The sequence below is a fragment of the Camelina sativa genome, chromosome 13 (assembly GCF_000633955.1).
Source record: "Camelina sativa cultivar DH55 chromosome 13, Cs, whole genome shotgun sequence".
NCBI classification, from domain to species: Eukaryota; Viridiplantae; Streptophyta; class Magnoliopsida; order Brassicales; family Brassicaceae; genus Camelina; species Camelina sativa.
This window is the reverse complement of record NC_025697.1, coordinates 19,329,627-19,355,589: the sequence shown is the minus strand read 5'-3', so window position 1 is coordinate 19,355,589 and position 25,963 is coordinate 19,329,627. Positions and strand designations below refer to the sequence as shown.

Sequence of the window (25,963 nt, the reverse complement as noted above, 5' to 3'; positions counted from 1 at the left end):
ATCAGACTTCAACATATATGATGAATGTTATCTCACAAGTATACAAGTCTAATGATATTTTAACGTATACAAACATTAAAACTAAGTAGGAACTAAGTATATGTATGAGTGTACATTTATATTTATCCCTCGTTTAAGCTTCTTCCAATTATACACAGAAACTAAAACATGTCGTGAATTACACGAGGAAGAATCCAAATCTCATAAGACTGTACAATATAACAGAAGATCACTTCCATCAGAAGATATCATCAACTGCTACAGCTGACGAAGGCCGCTCATGCTCATCTTCCTTTTCCATCTCCAATTCCGGTTCGAATTCCGTCAAATCCGTATCTGCAAGTTTCTTCAAATCAATAATCGATAACTCGTCTAGTCTTCTTACCACCAGCTCAGCTGCACCAAGCTCATAAATCGGGTGTTTACTAGCCACAGCCACACATTTCATCCTCCCATCATGAGCCGCTTCAATGGTCTGGTTCGAGTTTCCAAACACAATGCAACGTTCCGGTATGAAATCAAGAAGCTGTGCTGCGTAAATGAACATCTCAGGATCCGGTTTACCTCTGTAAACATCTTCAGACGCAACTATCACACTGAAGAACTTCCGTATACCAACAGATCCAACAGCATTCTCTAATGTCTCCCGAGGACGAGTAGACACCAAAGCCATTGGGATCTTATTATTCATCAAGACATTCACAAACTCCTGTGACCCGTCTCTTAGTCTATACACACCTCCATGTAAAGCTTTAAAGATCTCTTCTTTACGCTTAGCCATCCTTCTCACTTGAACAGGATCTCTCGACCAACACAGAACCTCTGAAATCGCCTGCTCGTTTTTCATCCCTTCGACACGTCTGAGCATAAAAGCTGGAGGAGGAGACTTCCCTTCTTCCTGAGCTAAAGTCAGCCATGACTTGTTATCAAGATCAGGGTTATCTTCAATCAACACTCCTTCCCACTCAAATATAGCACCTAACCAACCACAACCCATACGTTCTTGCCTAAGTAAAGGATTATGCAATGAAGGCTTATCAGCTTTGTTCTCAGGTGGCCATACACCGGGTTTATCATCTGCACCGGAATCAAGATAGTTCCAAGTTTTAGGTAACCTCTCGTCTTTCTTCTTCTTATACGCAGGCATCTCTTTCGTCAGTTCCATCGCAACAGCCCTGATCGGTAACACAGACCACATTCGACTCTTCATCACACTCTTCTGCATCACCAAACGATTCGCACTAAAATCTAACTTCACCGGAAACTGTGATCTCTGCGTTTTGGATTCGTTCTTAACCGAAACCCTCACAATCGAAGGTCGATGACAAACCAAAGACACAGCTCCAATAGCATCCACCATGGTTAACAGAATCAAGAAACTCAAATTCAATTCCAAATCTCTACCAACCTATCAAACCCTAAAACCTGTGAGAAAGCTGCAAGAGAACCTTAATCAAAGATAGAATCCAAGAATCCAAAAACAGCTTTCCCACCGCTAGAGAACACAAACCCTAATCCAATCAATTACCCAAAGTATCCATTTAGAAAAAAGAGAAACTTTAGGAAGTAAGAAACCCTAAAAGATTAAAACTTTACAAGAAACTTGAAGATCCGATCTATGTACACAAACACAAGAAACCCAAGATCAAAATCCCAAAATGTAAAAAGAGGGAATTTTCGATTGAAACCTGTAAAATGGAAACAACCGAGAGAGATGAATAAAAACCAAATCTTTTTTTTTTTTTTTTATCTTGTATTGAAAGTTTAATTGTGATTCTCTTTAAATTTTAATGAATTTTATATTTATTTATGTGGTATATAATAATTCACACATAATCCAGATATTTCTCATTTTATATTTTGACGGTGTGTATGATATCCACGTGGCAGTAATCGGAGGTGTCTACGAAAAAGTTTATTCTACGCTGGAAAATAGCGGTACAAGAGAGGAGATTACTGTTTTGCCACGTCTCTTCAAACTTTACAGTCACGTGTCTTTTAACGCAACACGTATCAGTTTTTTTACAATGCGAAGTCTAGGCCCAGTGTCGGTCAGGCCCATGTAGAAAATATACAACTCGATTTTAAAATTTTAGAGAGTAGAGAGATTTTCAAATGTCATTGGTACATGCAAAACCTCGAATTTGATAAGAATAAAAACTTTGGTCGAGTTAGAATGGGATGTTTACTGGAATGAGCCTTTGTTGGGCCAAAAATTTGAGATCGAGTATTATAGTCCAAACTCTCGGTTTTAGACATTTTAAAGACAAATGAAATGATGCTTTTAGCCCTATTTATATCTCCGTATCATCTTCTTCCTTCTCTTAGTTTTTACTTTATATCTTTTATTCGGCCGATCTTAAAAATTCATGGATTCATCTAATTTGTTTTAGATGAAAAAAAAACTAAACCCTAAATGATATTATCTAGAGAACCCAAGGGTTTCAATCAGAAACACTTATGGATTTTCTATTTCTTTACCATCGTTGGTTTATGTTTCTCCACCAGAAACTCCACCTCCAAGGTCTGTCGACCATTTTGTTTAGTGAACCCAAAAGCTTCAAATTCATCTTTTTCGGAAACTCTTATGATTCATCTTAAAATCGAATCCAAATTATAAATATTTTACATGTTCTGCGATTCACAAATCCAAAAAAAAATTAGTTGGTAATTGGTTCAATCGCTTAACGACGATAAGCTGACCATCATCAAGGTGGAACATACCATCGATGGCTGCAACTCCTTCTTTAATCAGAGATTTGAAAATTTGAAAAAAATTGTTCACGGCGCAGGTCGCAGAGAAAGAAAGAGAGTTAAGGGTTAATGTGAGAAGGTTAATTTAGTATTTTTGGTTGATTAAAAAGGCCTTAATCTGTAAGTCTGGACTATAAGTCCTAAATCTGTAAGAAACTTAGAAAAAAAAGCCTAATTCTGTAACTAATCCAGTTAGAATCCATCAACGCTTTCCTTTATAAATATTTTTATTTACAACATTAAAACACACTAGTCCTTCTTCGTAAGGAAAAAGGACGACATTGCAATTTTTTCTTCTATAAACAATTTCATTTATAACTTTAAAACACACTAATATTTTTTCAGTGAAAAGTGCAAGTACAAGTGTCTATGAATGTAACCAAGGTGGTGAAGTGATTTAAACCCTATGAAAATCATTCGTATGAACCATTCCACAGTGGCTATGGACAATCCTTTTTGATGCCTTTTAATCTCAGCATAAAAAGTCTCAGTTGTTGCATACTCCATGAAGAGCTCATAGACGTTATCCTTTTCACTAGTCTTGTGTATTGATTCTTCCATACACTGCACAATTCCAATTACACCTCTGAGAAAAGATAACATCTCAATGTTGCAGTTGACAACAAAGAAAACTCGTAAACTTTTATGTTCTTAATTTCTGGATTTACTTATCTTGCAACAAAAAGAGCAAATCGGTGTGAGCTATAATCCAATTTACAACAAGAATAATGATAGTTGGACAATAATTTTGATTAATAAAATTTGAATATTTTGGAGTAATTACTCACTACAAACATAACTCATTAGTGAAACGACCTGACCCGTTTTTTTTTGAAAATAATAATATAATAATAATAATAATAATAAATAAACTACGATTAGTGGTCCCATATCCACTAGCCACCTAACCACAATCGCAAACAACAGCGGAATAACAAATACCAATTAAATAACCAACAAACCAATATCCAATAATAATCCATAGTAGAATAACCAATAACCAACCCTAACCATTCCAATGTCAATACAACAGGAAACAAGAAACCGGCAACCTAGCAAGTTCTAGATCCTTCCTAGCTCCAAATCTCTCAAGAACAGCCAAGAAATCTCACCAATTTCTCTCAAAAACTCATGAACTCTCTTTTCTCCCTTTTCTCTCAAAAACCACAAAGCGGCAGACAAAATAAACCTCCAAAACCCTTATGGTCGACAATCCACTTATATAACCCGGTCCAATGGTTTTTCCTAAACCAAACCGGTTCAAATCGATAATTAAATCAATCTGGTCGAACCAGAATAAGTGGTGTCGACCGATACCAACATGGGTGTCGATCGACACCCACCCCGAAAACGCAGAGTTTTGGTTCGCGGCGTTACAATTAGTTATTATTTTTTATTGACAACATGCATTATGCAAATCAAATATATATAGTGGCACAACAAAGAATTTAACACAAATCACTAGACTATGTTATGGTCCAAATAAAGTTTGTGTAATACAAGTACACACCTTCAACTTTTTCCTTCAGAATTTGAGGAAGTGATCTACATAAGTTATCATGTTTGGAGTCTGGTCATACCATTGTACATATATGCGACATGTTCTCTTCCATTGTCATATCTGGTTTTACCAGAAGGAAAAAAAAATCAATACTATTCATGAACGTTTCCAATATTCTAAGGAAATAGATTTATTATAGTTACCTCTTTGAATACTATTCATGAATGTTTCCAATGTGATTGAGTGATGACTGATAAGTAATATAAACCATATGAAGATGGTGCTGTCACAATAAACCAAAGCAAAAAAAAAAAAAAATTGATCTCGATCCACACATGATAACTTCTAAACCAGTAACTCTAGCTTAAGCTGAAATATAAAAACATAAATCCATATTAGTATTTTTGAACTATATTTTTGAAATAAAACATCATTTTCAAAAAAATTACAATTTATGTCATTGCTTATATCCATATCCAAATAACTTTACAATAATTTATCTCTGTCATCCATATAACCCAACAAAATTAAAATATATTAAAAAGATATACAATGTTTTACAATTAATATATATATATTTAGAAGATATTATCACGATTTATTATTATGATTTTTCTATTATATTTGTTTGATTTTTTTTAATTGTTATGGATCACCATATAATACATATATTTAATAAAAATCTATAAAAACAATTTGAACATATTGTGATTTTTTTAACAAACAAATATTACTCAGTTAATATAAAAATTGTCTGTTTAACATCCACACATTGACTAAAATGTATAGAAAATGATTCAGAGTCATATTATACATAATATCAAAAATGAATTTAAATCTAAAGAAGTATCCAAATTTCAAGTTTGTATATGGTTTAGTTCGGTTTTTAGTTGAATTTTATAATTTTACCGTATATATATTAAAATTTAATTTTTGAAGAAGATAAAAATATTATATTTGATATATTTAAACTTAATAAAAAATTGAAATTATAAATATGTAAACATATGGAAAGTTTAAAATAACATGGACATGTTAAATATCGATATAATAAAGAATTAAAATATCATTAATTCGATACATCAATATGGGTTAAATCCTTATTTTTTGACAACATCAATATAAGATATATCGAATCAAACTAAGTTAGTTAAGATTGTGCTAAAATTTTTTTTTAGGCAGTATACCATGAGTTAAATTGTAGTAATAAGTCAAAAGTTTATACATATACAAATGTTATCATTTTAAAAATTTCTCAAATCATCACCTATATCTATAATAGTATTTTTGCATCAGTTTTTGCTCAAAAATGTTTTTTAGAAAGGTTTTACATTGAATGCTATTTAATGCTTATATTCATATCCAAACAAGTTTAGTTAACTTTCTCTACTATCCTTATAACCAAACACAATTAAAATATTTTAAATATTCATATATATTTTTCTATAATTATTGTAAAAAAAATGTTCTATAATTAATATAGATATTTAGAAGATTTATTCCAGATTAAAAAATATATTCTCCTATCATCTCAATAAAATATAATTTTTATACATGTGTTAGACAATATTTTTAGAAAATTTAGTTTTAATGATCCATATATCCTTAATTTCTATTTTAGAAACTAAGGATAATATAAGCTAATTCATGTATATTAAAAAGTTATATGTTTTTACATAAAACTTCTTTATCTAATTTGCTAGTAAAACCTCTAAAGTCCAAACTTAAGTAAACTAATTTTATAAGTAGTCATTATAAATAGGCAAACGCAGAGGAACCCTCATTACCTCAATCTGAAAGTAATAAAATTAAATAAATAAACATTAAATAAAAAAAATCCAATTTTTTGTATAAATTTACTAATATTTTTTATTTTCCGATTTCTCGAAGAAGAAAACGATGGTGTTGTCTCGGCGATTCGCTCAAGTGTCGAGTGACGAAGACGACGATGTACCGATCACGAGGGCTAAGGGAAGGAACTCGACGAGTTCTGAGGAGATTTTGGGGAAACGGAAGAAGCGTAAGACGGTGAAGCTCTACGAAGAGATAGAAGAGAAGGAATCGGAGAGGAAGAGGAAGAGAAAGGGGAAGAAAGGGGATGACGATGATGAGGATATGATGATGGAGGAGGAGGAGGAGGAAGAAACGCCTCCGGAGGCTGAAGAAGAAGAGGAAGAAGAAGAAGAAGAAGAAGAGAAGCCTGATGATGCGAGTCCTGTTGGTGATTCGGTTAAGGTTACGGGTAAAGGAAAAGGGAAAAGAACTCATTTTTTGCAATTTGAGTATGATGGCAACAAATATGATGTGGTGAGTTGTTGCGTTTTATCTCTAGGGTTTCTGATTTTGATTGGAGTTTTGATGTTTTTTTTTGGGTTTTAGATTGATGTGATCAAATTGAGCTTGTGGGTTTTGTTGTAAATGTTCTGATTTAATTTTGTAGATTTGGAATTGAGAGTTGGTTGAGATTTTTTTCGTTTTTGCTTTGCTGTTGTTACATTGTTGTGGACATTGAAATCTAGGGTTTTAAGGAATTTTGATGTCTGTATGACATTAGAATGTGTTAGCCGCGTTTAGTTTACTGGGAACCTCAGATGATGTAGAGTGTCAGCAATAGATGCTCTAGTTATTAGGGTTTATACTACTTGAACAGAAACTTTTGTTAAAAACTGGCCTTGTACGCTTATGGTTGTTGTCATTTGTTGGGCACTCATCGATGTGTCACTGTGTCAGAGGAATGTTTCTCTCTCGTTTTTTGGTGTGTTCTGACTGCATAGTCTAGAGACTCTGGAAATTTTACTTTCACATCATGTTTTTTTCTTGCACCTGAATGTTTAGGATTGTATACACGTTTGTCATGAGTGTTCATATATTGTCTGGTTGATTTAATGCTCGGGACCTTTGGGACATTTGCTTCTAGTCTCGCTTACACTCCCTTTTTGTGTAGGAGGATCCGGTGTTGTTGGTTCCTGAGGACAAAAGTCAAAAACCATATGTTGCAATTATCAAGGTACTGGTGTGTTAAAATTTATATTCGGTTTTTTAGTTTTTGTTGTATCATCCACTTGGAAATAAAGCTCCGGTTTTTTTGACAGGATATTACGCAAACTAAAGATGGAAGCATGATGATTCTGGGACAGTGGTTTTATCGCCCAGAAGAGGCAGAGAAAAAGGGTGGTGGAAACTGGCAATCGAGTGATACACGAGAGCTGTTCTACAGTTTCCATCGTGATGAAGTGCCAGCAGAGTCTGTGATGCACAGATGTGTTGTTTACTTTGTCCCGGCCCATAAACAACTTCCGAAACGCAAAAATAACCCTGGATTCATTGTCCGGAAGGTCTATGATACTGTTGAAAAGAAGCTGTGGAAGCTGACTGACAAAGACTATGAAGACTCAAAACAACATGAAATCGACCTTCTTGTCCAAAAGACGATGTCGCAATTGGGTGATCTTCCAGACCTTGAATCTGAGGAAATTCTTTTTGACCAGGAGAATATGTTGAAGGCGAAAAGATCTTTTCGAAAAGCTAACATAAGTCCTGTTGATGTTAGAAGGGAGGAAGATGCCTCTCTTAAGGCTGAAACGCCTGGAAGTGGTGCGGGTATATCATCAGAGCATTATGCTATCTTAGAGAAGTTTGATTCACTAACAGGTGATGCTCATCGTGACAAGTGTTTGGGGAAGCTTCTGGAGGCTGTCCAACACGTATGTTATATTCCTGAGAACAAACCAGCTGGCGACGATGCAAAGATGGGTTCAAATGGATCCCATCTTGAACATGATGAGAAAGATACGAAGTCTGAAAATGGAAAGGTATTAACTAAACGTCTCAATCATTTTGATCACCCTAAATATTCTCCCTCTTCATACAGTCACCTTTCACATTCTTTCCTACCAGAATTGACCAAATTACATATTAAGAATTCAGTAATTGCTGGAATAACTCTTTCGTTTAAACTGATTGGCAGGATGAGAATTTTCTCTGGCCAGATGCTGCTGTTCCTCCAGTGTGTGCTCTTGAGAATGCTTCACATGCTTCTCTTGCATCGGATTATCAGAAATACAACCAAAAGATGAGGACACTGGTTTTCAATCTCAAGGTTAGAATCTGCATTCATGCCATTTCATTACTTTTCTCCCCCAACTGACTGTACTGGTAAAGTTGTACATGTATGCTCCTTATTCATGAAAGTTGATGTATGAATTTATTATGACATGGTAAAATTTCAATATGTAATGATTGGTTGATTACTGGACTTCTCATCCGAACAGTAATATGTTTGTTCATATTTGAGTCTTTGTGGAGGTTCTCAATTTGCTGCCTTAAACATCACTTTTGCGTTTCTTCTAAGTATTTAATAGTAATTTGATTTTGTTTTGTCTGCAGAACACCGCACTGCTGGCTAGACGACTGCTCAATGGCGAGTTAGAGCCTGCAAAGATTTTGAACATGTCACCCACGGAGTTAAAGGTTACAGACTTTTTCTGTTACATATATGCACATATATTATTATCTCCCCCTTTTTTCTTCAGCTTCCTTTCTTAATTTCACTGGCATAGATTTCATTTCAGATTTCTTCTGAATGTTTTTACTCTGTTCCATAGTAAGAAAGTATTAGTGAGTATATCTTGCATGTTAAAATGACTAAAAAGTGAGTTTTTTTCTGGGATTCAGGAGGGTCTAACTGCTGACGAAACAACAAAGAAGGAGCCTGATGAGGCGGATCGCATGCAGGTCTTTTATTTTTCTGAAAATTTAGTTTTCAAATTGGTTTGCTGGATTTCAGTTAGGAATTGTCTATGACTATAATATCATGTGTTTGTTCCGGATACAGATGACTGATGCAAGATGCTCGAGATGCAATCAATTGACAGTGGGCCTGCGGGATATCATCCAAGCTGGGCATGGAGACCGCTATCAGGTTCTTATGCTTTTCCTTATTACGCATTCTATATCCTTGGATAAAAGAGAATTTGCTAAACCTAAATTGAAAAGAGATTATGTTGTATATAAGCGAAGGACATCATATACCATGATCTTTTTCTCTTACTGTACCCTAATAATCACATTCTGCTTCTGTTTTGCATCTAGCTGGAGTGTGTCGACTGTGGCTATTCCTGGTACGCCTCAAGGGATGAGGTTTCAACTCTGACAATAGGCATAGAGAAACCTGCCCAAGGCACAGAGAAGGAGGATACTGAGAAGAATTTGACCAGTCCTCGTGAAACTGAGAAACCAAAAGACGAAGCCTTGAAGACCAATGACTCAAATGCTGACAACAATCCAGAAGCCTCCAAGAAACCAGAGTAAAGGTGTTCCAACTTTTAATAGTATGTTTAGAGTTTCAGATGTGAATTCGAACTGGGTTTCACTTTTAACAGTTTGGTTAACCGTATAGATAAATCGGATAATAAAGCTTATTATGACAACCAAACTAAGACTGGTTACGGGCATATATCAATTGTCAGTTAGCTTTATTTTCCTGTAGTTTTCTCAACAGTTGTCTATCTTATAGAACTTTATTTCCTTGGAACATCTTTCTCAGTAACTGTCTCTTTGTCTTTGTCGACATCTTTCAATGTTTGTCGACCATACACAGTCCGATGCGGGGAAGTAGATAGAGAGACGCAACTTAGTGCCACAAGGCCCATATTGTCTCTATTTTGTGCTCAAAGCCTAACTTATAACCGGGGTAGGGTTGAGATGATGATCCCGGGTCGCGTTAGGGTGGAAACCCGAGAAGAATATTAGAATTCCTTTATATATATATATGGTATGTGGGCTTAGGCCCAAAGATGAACCATACTATAGCATGCAAGTTAAGGTCTAACGAGAAGCTAATAAAAATTTAAGGTTAAGATCTAAAAGAAAAGGAAGTCCAAAATTTGAAAGTAAATAGTGTCTACAACGTGAGTATATCGCCTAGAGGTAACTTTCATAGGTCGGCCGGAGGAAGTGCGGGCTGTGGAGACGGTCGAATGAGAGTCTTTGGCTGATGGTCGTTCAAGATTCGAGGATGAATCTATGTTGGTTGGTGGAGAATTGTAACATCCGTGTTCCGCGATTAGAATATGGGATTTGTTGAATAAACCAAAAGAGTGGATTTTAATTAATTTCGGTTTAATTAAATCCTGGTTTAATCTAATTAAACTTAAAACCCTAATTCCTCCTTAGGTCTACACCACCTCTCCTCTCTTTTGTGTGTTGTGATCGACATTTTTTTGATCAAAGAGAAGGAGAGAAAAAGGGAGAGAGAGAGCTCTTGGTTTTGGTGTATAAGACAAAAGAAGCAGAATCGTTAGGGTTTGGGAGGAAGCGATTTCGACGTATCAAATCGCTCTCGAAGGTAACAAAATTTGGTAGAGTTATATCCAAGTGTTTCATCGGGATTCTCCTTATTACGGAAGTGGGTTTGGATTTAAACTCTGTGAGTTATTGGTAGTTTTGTGAGACAAGTTCTCAAAGTTGCGAATTGAGATTAACGAGTGTTGGAGGCTTAATTTCAGGCTTGTCTGAGATCTGATTGTTACAAAATTTTGTTGGAAGCTTCAGGACGTCTAGACCGTGGTTTTCACTGAAGAGATTGGAAGGTTAATGAAGCAAGTCTGAATGTTGCTGGCAAGTGGAGAACCTCTCTTTTAGGTTTTATTTGGTATTCGTGAATCACCTTGTTGAGGTGAATGCGTGACCATGAGCTTATCTGAGGGATTGGGTTGTATGACTTGTTTTGTGTGATGACGTGGAGGCGTGGTAAATATGTTATTGGATGTTCTGTTTAATGACTGATTTGTTATGTTTTTATTAGTGGTGATACTCTTGTTTGCTTGTGTTTATAGCTCTTAGATGAGAGGATCGCCTCACCGAATATTTCTGGTAATACTCACTCATCTTACTGTGTTTGTGGTGTAGGTAAAGGCAAAGTCTGACTGTAGGATCATGACAATGAAGAGGAGGATATTCTAAGAACTTCATTGTTATGCTTTGGTTTCTGCTAAAATTGGAATGTTGATGTTAGAACTATGGTTTAAGTCGTTAGCTCTGTTTTACGATTCTGATTTGATTCTAGATATTTAAATAAATATTTTGGAGTTGTTTATTCATTATTTTATTATTTATTATTTAATATTTGATATTTATTATTTAATATCTATTATTCATTATTTATTATTAAAAAACGTGTTGGGTCGTTTATTGTAAACCCAAACCGAAATATAAGTTCGTTCTAATTGTAAAATCTATATCCTAGCCACCTCATTTGTAAATCTAAACCAACATATAATTTTTGTTCTAATTGTAAAATGTAAACCCTAACCACCTCATTTGTAAACCCAAACTGACATATAATTTCTTTTTAATTGTAAAATCTAAATCCTAATCACCTCATTTGTAAATCCAAACCGACACACAATTTTGTTTTAACTGTAAAATCTAAACCTTAATTCTCATTTATAAACTCAAAGTGATATATACCTCGTTTAATTGTAAAATCTAAACCAAGATAATATTTAATTTCCAATCATTAAAAGTATACAAAATTTAATTGTCGCAAAATGTTAATTTGAATATGTAAAACAAGGAAATGATGTGAAGTGATCTTAGTGCAGTGGCCAATAGTAAGTCCTTAATGTATAAGGCACCATCACACCAAGGATCGAGTCATGGTTCCTACGAATGTACGAATGTTAATATCCTTCTATCTACAATATATTAACATTTTTGAAAATATTTGATGTTCTACCACCCTTTAAGTTATACTTAATTACATAGTTAATACCAAAGTTTCCTCTAAACTTGCAATAATACATATTTTCACAACATCTCTAAACTTCTAAAAATAATATCATATTTCAAAACTAAATTTTCAAAATTAAATCATAAACTCTACTATCTTTGTTTTAATTTAGTTGTCATTTTGGGAATTAAATTTTGTAACATAATCGTTGCCATTTTATATTTTGAATGCAAATATTTGGTAAATATTCCAAATTTATCTCTGCTGTTTAATTTTTTTTACCAATAAAAAAAATAGAAAATATATTAATAAATGAGAAAATATAAATTTGATAGTTCTCTTAGTTTGTGTAAGAAAACGTAAAACGAAAAGGTAAAAGAATGGAGGGAGTATCTACTAAACTATATCCTCTCAAAACTATATTCTAAATATAAATTAAAGAACACATCCTTAAAATCTTTTTTTTTTTTAAATCAAAATATCACAATCATGTCAAGTAGTGTTATTTTTAAAAATTTGTTGAATATATATGTTATAATTATTCATAAAACTTGTTTTAGTGCTATTTTAGGATATTTTTCATTGAACTATATTTTTTGGTATCTATATTTTTTAGTAGTTTATTTTTTAAATATATTGATCGGTATATTTTGTGCTTGTCAATTTCACATATCCTTCCTTCTTTTAGGAAAATACAACATCAAATCTTTTTACATTAGGACCGACACAATGCATTTAAAAATTGATATAAATTAAAATCAACAAATATCACTTTTTGATATCCATATATATCCATATCTTTCAAAATTCTCATTCACTATAAATATTACACCATCTCATATTACTTTTCCCAATCATGATATTCAACTGCCTTTTCCAAACGATTTGTTGATTGGTGGTCATTAGAAGGATTCACTTTCAAAAGAGACGTTTGATTGCTTCCAATATAGACCCATAGTAGATAAAAAAAAAGGAAAAAAAAAGAAGAAGTTTAAAGTAAATTTATAATAGTGTAACCATGTGCTTTGATTAATAAAATAAAAACTATGGTTTCACTTTTGTTTAACCAAATTATGTTCTATATCTATTTCCTTTATATTTTTTTCAGCTTATATCTTTGTTTCCTAAATCAGACAAACCAAATCATACCATGTCATTATAAAAGCTAAGTTAGAGCATAGACAAAATGAGAGAATCAATGATATCAAAGAGCTGATGTGTTTTATGTTGAAGTTTCAAGTATCTTCATGAATCATGATAAAATGTGAGATGCATCCAGATCCTAAAGCGGAACTAAGATAGAATTTATATATCACTGGTTTAGTATATATATAACCGGTTTAGTTAAATGTAATCAGCTAATTCTGAATCCTTAAATCCCACTGATTTTATCAGTTCACTACTTCACATTAAAACAATATGACAACAGAACAGAAGCATCACTCCGGGTCAAACCAAATTATAATATCAGTCACCTCAGCAGAGCAGAGGATCTAAACATGTAACAGTCACACCATCATCAGCTAGATAGAACAAGGAACTGTTTATACCAAACAACGTCAAGCCCTCAAGCTTTAGAGAAACAAGAAGCAACATGACAAATTTGGAGTGTAATAGTTGTTATGAGATTCGAAGTCTCTTATTGCATAGCGAGAGAAGGCATTATCTAATTGGTTCACATTTTGTATCTAACTTTGCTTTCATTTTTCTTTTTCTTTGGTGTTATGTAAGTAATTATATGGTACTTTCATTTTTCTTTTTCTTTGGTCATGTTGATGAATTTTAAAATTGTTTTTCTCCTGATAGTCAATTTCTGTCCTTAATATAGTTATTTAACTAATAAACCATAACCAATAATTTGATTTGTTATCGAATGACTACAAAGTTTTATAATTAAGTAAACAAGACTTTTAAATAGAGAGAGAGAACGAGACTTGAAAGGAGCATAACCTTGAGATCTCAGATTCAACAATTCCTTCTACTTCTTTCTTCTTCTTGAAGTATACGAACATGGAATCTGAGGGAGTGTCACTACCGTTGATCCACAAGCATGTTATGATGCCTTTGAATGATTCGCGGACAGCTGCTTGCTGTGGACGCTTTGGATTTACCACTGGTGGCTATTACTGCGAAATATGTGAATTCTTTGTTCACAGGAAATGTGTTGACGAGTCTCCTGAATATATTGAACATCCATCTCACGCTGTTCACACTCTTAAGCTTTAAAGTAAAGCCAACCATTCTTGTGATTTATGTGGCAAGAAGATCGAGAATCTATGCTATCGTTGTGAGATCTGTGACTTTGATGTGGATCTGTTCTGCGCCAAGTACCCACCACCAGAGGTTATTGATATTTACAAGACGCATCACCACAAGCTCACCCTTCTCAAGGAAAAGGAGATGATCAAGTTCGAGCGTGGCACTAAATGTCGTATGTATGGTTGTTACGAGTTTTGTTACAAATGCCATGATTGTGATTTAGAATTCCATCTGGATTGCCTATGGAATCCGCCCGAGGCAAAACACCTGTCAGAGGTAAATCACACTTCCCATCCCTTACATCCTCTTAAGTTCCACACAGGTCAAAAACCAGAATATTCTGATGGAAAATGTCGTCTTTGCACAAGAAAGATTAATGATATGTTGTTTTATCATTGTTCTTCTTGTAACTTCAGTTTGGATATGGTATGTCTTTTATCCCCACCACCACAATCTGTTCTTGATTTGAAAGCTCCGGGGCGCTCATACTGTCCTTGTAGTCAAGCCGGTATACGTGTTGAAGAAACAACAATTTACATGTTTTTCCGATATGAAGTTAATGTTATCTACGTTAATGAATAAAAATATCACAACGTAAAACCCTTTTTAATCACTCATAAACAACTGTTAGATATTTTATACACCAATACATATCTTTTCTAAAAGAAACAAAAAATACACAAATTCTCAGGAGCATTTCTGAAAGGAAAAAAAAAGGTTTATGCTCGTGGCAATATTCATAGCATTGGTGTTCATAAGTAACATGAACGTAGCAGCAGGAAAAGCGATTGGCTATCCAGCAATACGACGTGTTTCTTGTTGTAAAATGTATGTATATGTAATAGAGAACTGACTAAAACAAGAGAAGATGTTGATACTTTCATATATTCACTAGATGAGGACCCGCCCGATGTGCGGGTTTAAAGTTTTATAAATAAAATTAAATTTATTAAAATTTGTTGTATGTTATATATAAATTTTATTTTTGTTATAATACACTGATTTATGTCAATTTACAAATTTTATATGTATGTTACTTTTAAAAGTATATTTTTTATACCTAAATGTACTCTTGTATGTTACAAAAATATTCTTTATCACCATTTAGAAACTGTCCATATAAACACATGAAGCCAAATATATTACTTTCACTTTTGCATAGTTTTTTAATTACTAAAATTGTTGGCTCAAAAAACATTGTGAATAAAAAATATATTACATAATATACTAACCAATGATGTATCATCACAATAATGTATAACCACCATGGAGAAAACATCGGCTCCGCCTTCATCCCTTATGGAGAGAACCTTGCGTCCAACCTCCTTCACCATGGAGAGAAATTTGACTCCGCCTTTCTCCCTTGGAAAGATAACCTTGCGTCCAATCTCCTCCACCTTCCTCCCTTGCGGAGATAACTTTGTGTCCAACCTTCTCTACCATAGGGAGAACCTCGGCTCTGCCCTCCTCCTATATGGAGAAAATATGTTCACGTATTTTTGTTATCTCAAAATGGCTTGTTCCGACAACCAATGAAAGTAAAAACAATTTTCTAACTTCACAAAAAAATCTTTTGATAGTAACTAATGTTAGATTTTCCAATGTATTCGCGATAGTAACTATGCCAAAGTGAAAGTAAAATAGTTGGCTTAATGTGTTTATAGATAACATAATATACTAATCAATGATGTATCATCACAATAATGTATGACCGCCATGGAAAAAACCTCGGCTCCGCCCTCATCTCTTATGGAGAGAACCTTGCGTCCAACTTCCTCCATCATGGACAGAACCTTGGCTCCATCTTCCTCCCTTGGAGAGATAACCTTGCGTCCAACCTCCTCCACCTTCCTCTGTTGGGTAGATAACCTTGTGTCCAACCTTCTCCACCATAGAGAGAACCTCGGCTCTGCCCTCTGTGTGGAGAGAAAATGTTCACGTCTTTTTGCTATCTCAAAATAGCTTGCTCCGACGACCAAGAAACGTCAAAACCTTTTTCAATCGTCACAAAATCTTTTGATAGTAACTAATGCTAAATTTCTCAATGTATTCGTGGAAGTGTCTTTGACACACCATGATGTAGCCTCTGTCTATGTAACGCTTCAACCGCCACATTGTTTAGCGAGCCCATGTCTACTCTCAGTCCATGGGCCCACCTTCCCAAATGGGCTCTACATCTATTCCCGGCTTGTGAACCAACCCATATTCGATGGCTGGTTTGTTACGTTTAGAAGTCTTTAAAAACTTGATTACCGACCTTACAAATCAACAAATGATATTTTCTTGTGTTTTGTCCTCACTCGCACAATTTCGACAATCACTTCCAGAAAGATCACCCATCATGAAGTTCTCTCAAGACCCTTGACTGAAAAAATAAGTGCAATTTGGTGACGTATGTGGCTAAATTAATTCTTTTAAACATTTCCGCAAAGCAGGATGTCAGAGTCTTTGAGCTCCTATAGATCTATCAACAACGATTTATTTTTTTCCAATCTATCTATCTATGTTTGTTGTACGCTTGTGTTTGATTAGCCTATTTTATCAATTCATCAGGTTGATGAGCTTCTATTCGTTATCTCCCTTTGAGATTGAATGAATAATGGTAACAATTATGTTTTCCCAAAAAAAGAAGGGTTTATGACCAACCAATCAAGGTTGAGAAATTGAAAGAAAATTAATTTGGCATAATTAAAGAAACAATAGATAATTATAAGCATGTTAATATATGAATCCCAAATCATTCAAAGATTAAAATATAAATTAAAACAATCTAAATATACAGTAAATTTTAAAATATACTACAATATACTGAGTTGAGTTAATCAATTTGACATCTCTAAATATACTACAATAAAATTTAAAATACAGTATTAGAAAAAGATGACTCATATATTAATCTTTTTTTTGGTCAACATATTAACTTACTTATTCCCAACTGAAAAAAAAAAGAAAGTAGTAGAAAATTTTGGGTTAAGAAAATAAGAAAAAATTACCTTCCCATTAAAATGTATTCCCAATTAAACAAAGTTGAAAGCAATGTTTTTTAATAAATTATTTAAATATGAGGTGATCTTTGATTATATATAAGTGTGTACAAAATTTAGAATTAATAATTAAAAGTATATTTTCCGTAATCTTTTTTTCTATTTTTTTAATAATTAATCACTTAAATTTAAAAATAAATAAATCATATTATAATTTCGAATTTTGATAACTTGACACATGTCAAAATCTTGTTAATGACTTACTTTCAAAACCCAACTTTATATAATAAGATTACAGTGCCCGTATATATTTAAATACCATTGGTTAACGAGGGTCTAAATCTGTGATCGATACATCATTGGTAGAACCGGGAATAGACATGCTTGTGGATTGTTCACTCCTGTTTGAGAGGCAAAAGCCGGGTGCTCGAGGCACAAGTAAAGTGGCTGTGTTACTAGTGAGCATCATGATTATTCCTGGCAACGTTGGTCGATCAGCGGGATCTTCTTGAACACATAAAAGTGCCATATGGATGCATCTAGTAGCCTCAATACAATTATAGCTTTCTCCTATGGCTGGATCCACCAGTTCTAAAGGTGACCCGTTTCTCCAAAGCCTCCAAGCCTAAAACAAGTGATAAATTGAAATAATATATTTTGGCTGAAAAGATTATACTCACATGTGTGACCAAATTGCCACCAGAATCATTAATGTCGCTGAAGCTGCGGATCATTTTGCCACTTATAATCTCCAGGATCAATATTCCAAAGCTATAGACATCAGATTTCATGGAGAAATGACCATGCATTGCATACTCTGGTGACATGTAACCACTGAAAAATAAAGAAACACTCTTTAGGTAGCCTACTTGAATTATTAAACAGTTTTTTTTTTCTAGTTATTTTTTGATAGAGAGTTTACTAAGTTCCAACGATTCTTCTTGTGCTGGCTTGACTCTGATCAACTCCAAATATCCTTGCCATACCAAAATCTGCGATTTTGGGATTCATATCGGCATCTAAGAGAATGTTACTCGCTTTGAGATCACGGTGTATGATTGTAAGCCGTGAATCTTGATGAAGATATAGAATTCCCCGAGCAATGCCTCCAATAATGTTGTACCGTATTCTCCAGTCTAGTTCTCCTTGCTTCTCAGGATCTATAAATTGCTTAGATATAAATCAGTAGCTACAGAAAAAACTACTCGAAACTTGCAAATATCAGTTTAGCTCATATCATACCCAACAAGAAATAGTCCAGGCTTTTGTTTGGTACAAACTCGTAGACGAGTATCTTTTCTTCTCCTTCCAAACAAAATCCAAGAAGCCTAACCAGATTCCTATGCTGAAGCTTTGTCACAAGAACAGCCTCGTTCTTGAACTCTTGCGTGCCTTGTCCTGATGTTTTTGACAGTCTCTTTACCGCTACTTCAGTTCCATCTAAAAGTGTTCCCTAAAACAATTAAGATGAATCAAACACCATATCCGCTTTACTTTAACAATGTATTTGTTAAACTTCATACAGAGTAGTTGCAAACAAAAAAAAAGATAACAAAAACGTATATTACCTTGTAAACTTCACCAAATCCACCTTGTCCAATCATGTTACTTTCCTCAAAGTTATCAGTTGCATCTTGAATTGTCTTAAAACTGAATTGCACTGAGTGTGTGCTTGTGATCTGGTCACCAGCTGCACAAATAGTGAAATCATCAAATTTTCTTCCACAATTTGTATACTTATGGTAGCTAAAAAAGAAGAAAGGAAGAGGAACCAACCTTGAACTTCAATTGTTTGGTATGATTTTTTTCTCCTGTAAATGGCAAATCCCACAAGAAACAGTACCAAGATTACAATCGTAGAGATAGTAACTGCAACAATAATCCCCGTCGATTTTTTTTTTTTGTCTGAACAAACATGTGACTTAGTTTCAGTTTTCAACAGATTCTTACTAAGAATTATTATAGTCAAAGGTGATTACCTTTTCCAGTTGTGTATTTGTGCGACCGCTTACCGGTGGCTGAGGTAAAACCGGTGGTGGAGGAGGTGAAAATTGTGGTGAAGGTGGTGGCGGTGACAATGTAACATTTCAAAAGCACCAGCAAAAGGATACAAATCCCACCGGATAAAGCAAAATGGTCTTACAAAAGCACCACCCTTATTACCGCGACAACATTTCTTGTAATCAACAACAGTTTTCTTCAGACAATACTCACAATCCCCTGAAGAAACGTCTGGCGTACATTGCACCATAGCGTACATAGTTTGGAAAGTTGTCAATGAAGCAACCTCAGCTGCATAGTACTTATGACCAAATGATGATGATTCATGAGTGCTCGAAGAAGCTGCTGTTATCGTACGGGACATTAACTCTTCCCAGACTCTATCAAATAGTGTCAAATCAACATCGATAGGTGCAGGATCGGACACCGGTTGAGAGGGTTCCATAATGAGTGATCCTGATCCAGAGAAGGAAATGTTGGAATAACGTACCATACAACAATCTGGCCATACATAACCAACTGTTTGGTTAGGACAGCTTCGTAACAAGCCGTCTGATGAGCCTTTGATACATTTTGAACAAGCCTCTGGTTCAGTTCCAGGGATACACATGCCAATGATGAAGAGTTGGTTAGGATTTTGGCCGATGGTGGTGTTGTAGAAGCCGCTGTGAGTTGTGACGTTAGAAGCAAGATTTGAGAGAACTCGACGACGGTTTAGGTCAAAAGTACTATTGGGTTCAAAGTATCCATTGAAGCAAGTTTGTGCAGAAAGGGTGTCTAAGTTTATGAGGAAAAACAAGAATATTGGTAAAAATAGAGTCTTGAGCTTCATTCTTTCAAGATCNAAAAAAAAAAAAAAAAAAAAAAATTTTTTTTTTTTTTTTTTTTTTTTTTTGGCAAAGAGAATCAAGAAGTTAAATTAAGCTTCATTCTCTCAAAATTTCGAATTTTCATGTCCATTGAATTTTTCATGTTCAATGAAATACCGTGTTCATTGAATTTTCCAAATCCTAAAAGACGCCAAAGACATAGACTTTTACTCTGAATGATGGACCCATACACTCTCAATGGATCTCATCAAGAACTTGAAAGAGGTGGTTGAGGAAAAGTAAGCAAAATCAGATTGTGAAACGACGTATCGTTTGAAAATACAAAACAAGACAAAAAAAAACAAAAAAAAAAACAGAGGAATTAGCAGAGTCAACAATATTAAGTTTGGCATCAATGGTAAACAAACAAACTTTTGAACCCTAAGCATACGTTTACTTCGTTTTCAGTTCATACAAAAAACATCAAATTGAATTCAAAAATAGCGAAACGCAACCTTAAATCGCACAGTTTTCTTTTTTATAAAGTGTCAAATTATCTATAATACTATTTTAGACTTTTTAAAAACTAAATTTTTTTATATCAAATTACTCTCTCGGTTCCAAAATATAAGAGTTTTTGGCGATAAACACAAAGATTAAAAACAATAAATATTGTATTATTTAACAAAGATCAACCAACTGAAAAAATACTACAGAATTTGAATAATTAAAAATATTAAATGAATATATAAAAATTATATAGAAACTTGAAAACATCTTATAAAATATAACAAACAAAAAAACCCAAAAGATCTTATATATTGGAACATAGGGAGTATAATTTTCAATTAGAAAATCGTATTAAATAGGTATATATTGTTTGAATTTTGATGTTTATTAAGATAATCTTATTTGGATTTGGATTTAATTTGATATAATTTAACCGACATAGGACACTGAACACATAATTGTTGTTTTATTAATTAACTAATACATGTTCATTTTAAAATTTGAATCACAACAAATGCAGAAAATTCAGATTATTATTGAAATTTCTAAATTGAATCCAAGGCTTTATCAATCTTTTTTTTCTCAAATTTTATTTACTTCGAAAAATGAATTTTTAAAAAATGAGTTTGATAGTTAGATCAAAACATGATCTAATACCATGTAAATGGATAGTATTGTATTATTGAGTGGAAGGGTACAAGATATAATCATTTAACATAATCAAAGGACATAATTAAAAAGATTACACAGAATAATATAATTAATACATACTAGAGTGTTATATCGGGTTGAAAATCATAGGTGATATGATGTGGCACTTTTTTTAATAGATGGTGACGAAGGCGGTGGCGATGTAACATTTTCAAAAGCTCCAGCAAAAGGATACAAATCCCACCGGATGAAGCAAAATGGTCTTACAAAAGCACCACCCTTGTTACCACGACAACATTTCTTATAATCAACAACAGTTTTCTTCAGACAAAACTCACAATCCCCTGAAGAAACGTCTGGTGTACATTGTACCATCGCGTATATGGTTTGGAAAGCTGTCAATGAAGCAACCTCAGCTGCATAGTACCTATGCTTAAATGATGATGATTTATGAGTGCTCGAAGCTGCAGTTATCGCACGGGACATTAACTCTTCCCAGATTCTATCAAACACTTTCAAATCAACACCGATAGGTGCGGGATCGGACACTGGTTGAGACGGTTCCATAATGAGCGATCTAGAGAAGGAAATGTTGGAATAACGTACCATACAACAATCTGGCCACACATAACCAACTGTTTGGTTAGGACAACTTCGTAACAAGCCGTCTGTTGAACCTTTGATGCAATCTGAACAAGTCTCTGGTTTAGTTCCAGGGATACACATGCCAATAATCAAGAGTTGACTTTGGCCGATGGAGGTGCTGTAGAAGCCGTTGTGAGTTGTGACCTTAGAAGCAAGAGTAGAGAGAATTAGACGACGGTTTATGTCAAAAGCACTAGTGGGCTTAAAGTATCCATTGAAGCACGTCTGTGCAGAAACAGAATCAAAGGTTATGAGGCAAAACAAAAAAATTTGTAAAAGTAAAGTGTTGATCAGCTCCATTTTCTCAAGGTCAGAACAAAAAACTTGTGTTTAGATGTTCGAAGCTAGAAAGATAAGCATCAAATACCGTGTATATCCTCTTTGAAGAAAATATGAAATTTTATTGACAGTTTCGTTGAATTTTCCATACACCCTAACGTGACAAGAACAGTTTGAAAGAGATGGTTGGGAAAAATTAAGCAAGCTGAATGTGAAATGGTTGTATTAGCAAGTTGGTTCATATTAATATAATTAATATAGTCAACATTTAAGAACTTTTTTAGTGGTTGTATTAGCAAATTAAATGTGGTAATTTATATTGATGTAGTAAATTTGTAGGTGTAGTAGTTTAGGGCTGAGCAATAATACATGTTATCCATATTAGACTCATTCAAGAATATCCAATGTTTTGTTTATATTATTCATGGGTAAAGATCTAATATAGAATATTTAAAGGGCATTTTCAAAAATACTACTTTTGTCTATGCCATTTTTCAAAAAAAACTTTTTATGTTGTCAATTTTCAAAAATACCCATTTTCATATATAAAATAACTAAATTCTAAAACCTAAACATCAAATACTAAATCTTATCCCCTTGAAAATTTACCCTAAATGTAAAATACAGAACTCAAAACTAAAAAAATATCTCAAAATGGACATTTCTAACAAATTCTCAATATTTAATACCCATTTGTTACTTGATCTGTTACCTCTTAACTATTACTCGACTATAATACCCGCTTTATTAATATAATAGAACATATACCTATTTTATGTAGTCTATCCAATTTACAAATGTCCATATATTATTTACAAACATAATGTAACATAAGAAATTAATGGATACAATTTTGATCACTATTTATAGTTTTATGGAGTAAATACATAATATATTGTAAAAATAAAGCGTTTAAGTGAAAAATGTGTTACACCTAGTATGTGAGATAGGTTAATATTGTGAATAAAGGATTAAGTAACATAATGTAGTGTGTTTTATGTCTATAAATTCATACAGATTTAGTTTTGATTGTAAATATGTGTTTTCTTAGTTTGGAATAAATCTATATTTGGTTTTAGTAGAAAAAGTTGTGTAACATTTATATATATATATATATATTTATATATATATATATCACAATATATTTTAAGAATGAAGTAAAGTATAATTTGTTATAGATAGACAAAAGAGGAGGAAGATATTAGTATCTTATTCCAATGAATGAAAGATCCTTTACATAGGAGTACAAAGAAAGAGTTTTGCTTGATGACAAAGTAAACCTAGTTTACGAGTAATTCTATAGACTTCTAGAAGATGGGCCTTATAAGGGGCATCCATCTATTATTCATAACACTCCCCATTGGATGTACATTATAATAATCTAACTTAGAATGCGCCAGAAATGCTGCCTCGTTAAAAACCTTACCAGGAAAACCCAATGGGAAAAACCATGGTTAAGGGAAAAAGAGTGCAGCGCGCAACTACTCCCCCTGATGAGTACACATGTTGAGATTTTTGATACGACATAATCCGAGATGATAAACCAACTTCTTGAAAGTAGCAGTAGGTAGCGCCTTGGTAAATAAGTCCGCCAAATTTTCACTCGAACGAATCTCTAAAACGCATACATCGCCATTTTTCTGCAGGTCGTGTGTGTAGAAAAAATTTGGTAGAATATGCTTTGTTCTATCGCCTTTGATGTATCCGTCTTTAAGTTGTGCGATGCATGCAGCATTGTCTTCATACATAATTGTTGGAGCATCTTTCCCTGCACATATACCACAATCTTCTCGAATATGATGAATTATGGATCTTAACCATACACACTCGCGACTAACTTCATGAATGGCTAAAATTTCTGCGTGATTAGAAGAAGTGGCTGTAATAGTTTGCTTCATAGAACGCCAGGAAATAGCATTACCTCCGCATGTGAATACATATCCTGTTTGCGATCTTGAAGGTAACGAAGTATATGTTTAATCCCATTCCAGTGCCTTCGAGTTGGGCATGAGCTAAATCTTGCTAATAAATTCACCGCAAATGATATATCAGGTCTTGTATGACTAGCGAAGTACATTAATGCCCCTATTGCACTTAAGTATGGTACTTCAGGACCAAGAACTTCTTCATCATTTCCCGAGGGCGGAATGGATATTTTTCACATCAAGTGTTCTTACAACCATTGGACTACTTAAGGGGTGTGCTCCATCCATATAGACCCTTTTAAGCACATTTTCTGTGTATGTCTCTTGATGCACCAAAATACCATTTTTTAGATGTTCAATTTATAGTCCCAAACAAAAATTTGTTTTCCCGAGATCTTTCATCTCAAATTCTCTCTTCAAATATTCTACTGTGAAAGAAATCTCTGTAGGAGTTCCCATGACATTTAAATCATCGACATATACCGCGATTATAACAAATCCTTTCTGAAATCTCCTTATAAATATGTATGGACTAACAGGGTCATTCTTGTAGCCTACTTTTAGTAAGTACTCACTAAGGCGATTATACCACATACGCCCTGACTGTTTTAATCCATAAAGAGATCGATTTAATTTTATGCAGTATTGATCTCGAGAATCAGGTTTCACTGCTTCAGGCAGTTTAAATCCTTCTGGTACATTCATATAAATATCATTTTCCAATGGTCCATATAAACAGGCTGTGACTACATCCATTAAACGTAAATCAAGTCCTTCTTTTATTGCCAGACTAATGAGGAACCTGAAAGTAGTTGCATCCACCACAAGAGAGTATGTCTCTTCATAATCAATTCCAGGTCTCTGTGAAAAACCTTGTGCAACTAAACGTGCTTTATACCTCACAATTTTACCACTTTTATTCTTCTTTCGTACAAAAACCCATTTATGTCCCACTGATTTTACCCCTTTAGGTATACAAACTACTGGTACAAAAACTTTTCTCTTTGCAAGAGATTTTAATTCTGCATCTATTGCTTCATTCCATTTTGGCCAATCACTTCTTTGTGTATACTCTTCAATAGATGTTGGTTCATGATCCTCATCCATAACATCAACTGCTACATTGTATGCAAACATATCATCGACGTCGATTTGCTTTCGGTTCCATTTTATTCCAGACAAGACATAATTAATTGAGATCTCTTCATTATCAGGTACCTGAATTTCTTTCCTTGTCATGTCTGTCTCTTCCAGAGATTTTTCGTTCATAATTATATCCTCTGTTTCACCATTGCTAATTTCTGCCCCTTTTCTTTTCTGAGGATTTTTATCTTTGGAACCAACAGGTCTACCACGTTTCAAACGTATCTTAGACTCATTAGCAGTTTGATTTTGTCCTTCGGGGATATTTATTCTTACTGGAGTATTTACAGCTGGTATATATGATTTGATTACACTTTTTGGGTCAGCAAACGTGTCTGGCAATTGATTTGCTAAACTCTGTAAATGAATTATCTTTTGGACTTCTAATTCACACTCTTTAGTCCGAGGATCAAGATAAGTCATTGACAATTGATTCCAATTTACATTTTTATCCATCTGTTTATTTTCTCCCCCTAATGTTGGGAAAACAGACTCATTAAAATGACAGTCTGCAAATCGAGCCTTGAATAAATCCCCTGTGGATGACTCAATATACTTTATTATTGATGGAGAATCAAATCCAACATATATTCCCAACCTCCTTTGAGGTCCCATCTTAGTTCGCTGTGGTGGAGCAATTGGAACGTATACAGCACATCCAAAAATTTTAAAATGAGAAATATTTGGTTCCTGACCCAGAACTAATTGTGATGGGGAGAACTTATGATGACTTGTTGGTCTGATGCGAATCAGTTCTGCCGCATGTAATA

The 25,963-nt window shown here is 34.0% G+C and overlaps 4 protein-coding genes and 1 pseudogene across 4 annotated transcripts; 1 reads left to right on the top strand and 4 right to left on the bottom strand.

Annotated features, from left to right (window-relative positions):
• LOC104737154 (phosphorylated carbohydrates phosphatase TM_1254-like) lies at positions 2–1,767 on the bottom strand. Its single transcript, XM_010457264.2, has one exon. The coding sequence runs from the start codon at positions 1,358–1,360 to the stop codon at positions 239–241; it is 1,122 nt and encodes a 373-aa protein (XP_010455566.1). The 5' UTR covers positions 1,361–1,767; the 3' UTR covers positions 2–238.
• LOC104737151 (hepatoma-derived growth factor-related protein 2) lies at positions 6,122–9,788 on the top strand. The gene is made up of 8 exons (XM_010457263.2): positions 6,122–6,562; positions 7,200–7,262; positions 7,348–8,067; positions 8,223–8,354; positions 8,642–8,725; positions 8,930–8,989; positions 9,090–9,176; positions 9,347–9,788. The coding sequence occupies exons 1-8, from the start codon at positions 6,155–6,157 to the stop codon at positions 9,563–9,565; spliced, it is 1,773 nt and encodes a 590-aa protein (XP_010455565.1). The 5' UTR covers positions 6,122–6,154; the 3' UTR covers positions 9,566–9,788.
• LOC104737150 lies at positions 13,427–14,596 on the bottom strand. Its single transcript, XM_019234594.1, is given in 5 exon segments — positions 13,427–13,480; positions 13,891–13,980; positions 13,982–14,049; positions 14,099–14,207; positions 14,319–14,596. Coding segments are annotated over 5 exon segments (459 nt in total). The 5' UTR covers positions 14,457–14,596.
• On the bottom strand, positions 17,491–20,065 carry LOC104738382 (annotated as a pseudogene).
• On the bottom strand, positions 21,205–22,232 carry LOC104737149 (putative cysteine-rich receptor-like protein kinase 34). Its single transcript, XM_019234672.1, has one exon. The coding sequence runs from the start codon at positions 22,144–22,146 to the stop codon at positions 21,346–21,348; it is 801 nt and encodes a 266-aa protein (XP_019090217.1). The 5' UTR covers positions 22,147–22,232; the 3' UTR covers positions 21,205–21,345.

Coding starts and splice junctions, on each gene's coding strand:
- LOC104737149 (XM_019234672.1), bottom strand. CDS start 22,146: ATGGAGCTGATCAACACTTTACTTTTACAAATTTTTTTGTTTTGCCTC.
- LOC104737151 (XM_010457263.2), top strand. CDS start 6,155: ATGGTGTTGTCTCGGCGATTCGCTCAAGTGTCGAGTGACGAAGACGAC. Junction 8,355..8,641: donor CACTGGTTTTCAATCTCAAG/GTTAGAATCTGC, acceptor TTTTGTCTGCAG/AACACCGCACTGCTGGCTAG. Junction 8,726..8,929: donor TGTCACCCACGGAGTTAAAG/GTTACAGACTTT, acceptor TCTGGGATTCAG/GAGGGTCTAACTGCTGACGA.
- LOC104737154 (XM_010457264.2), bottom strand. CDS start 1,360: ATGGTGGATGCTATTGGAGCTGTGTCTTTGGTTTGTCATCGACCTTCG.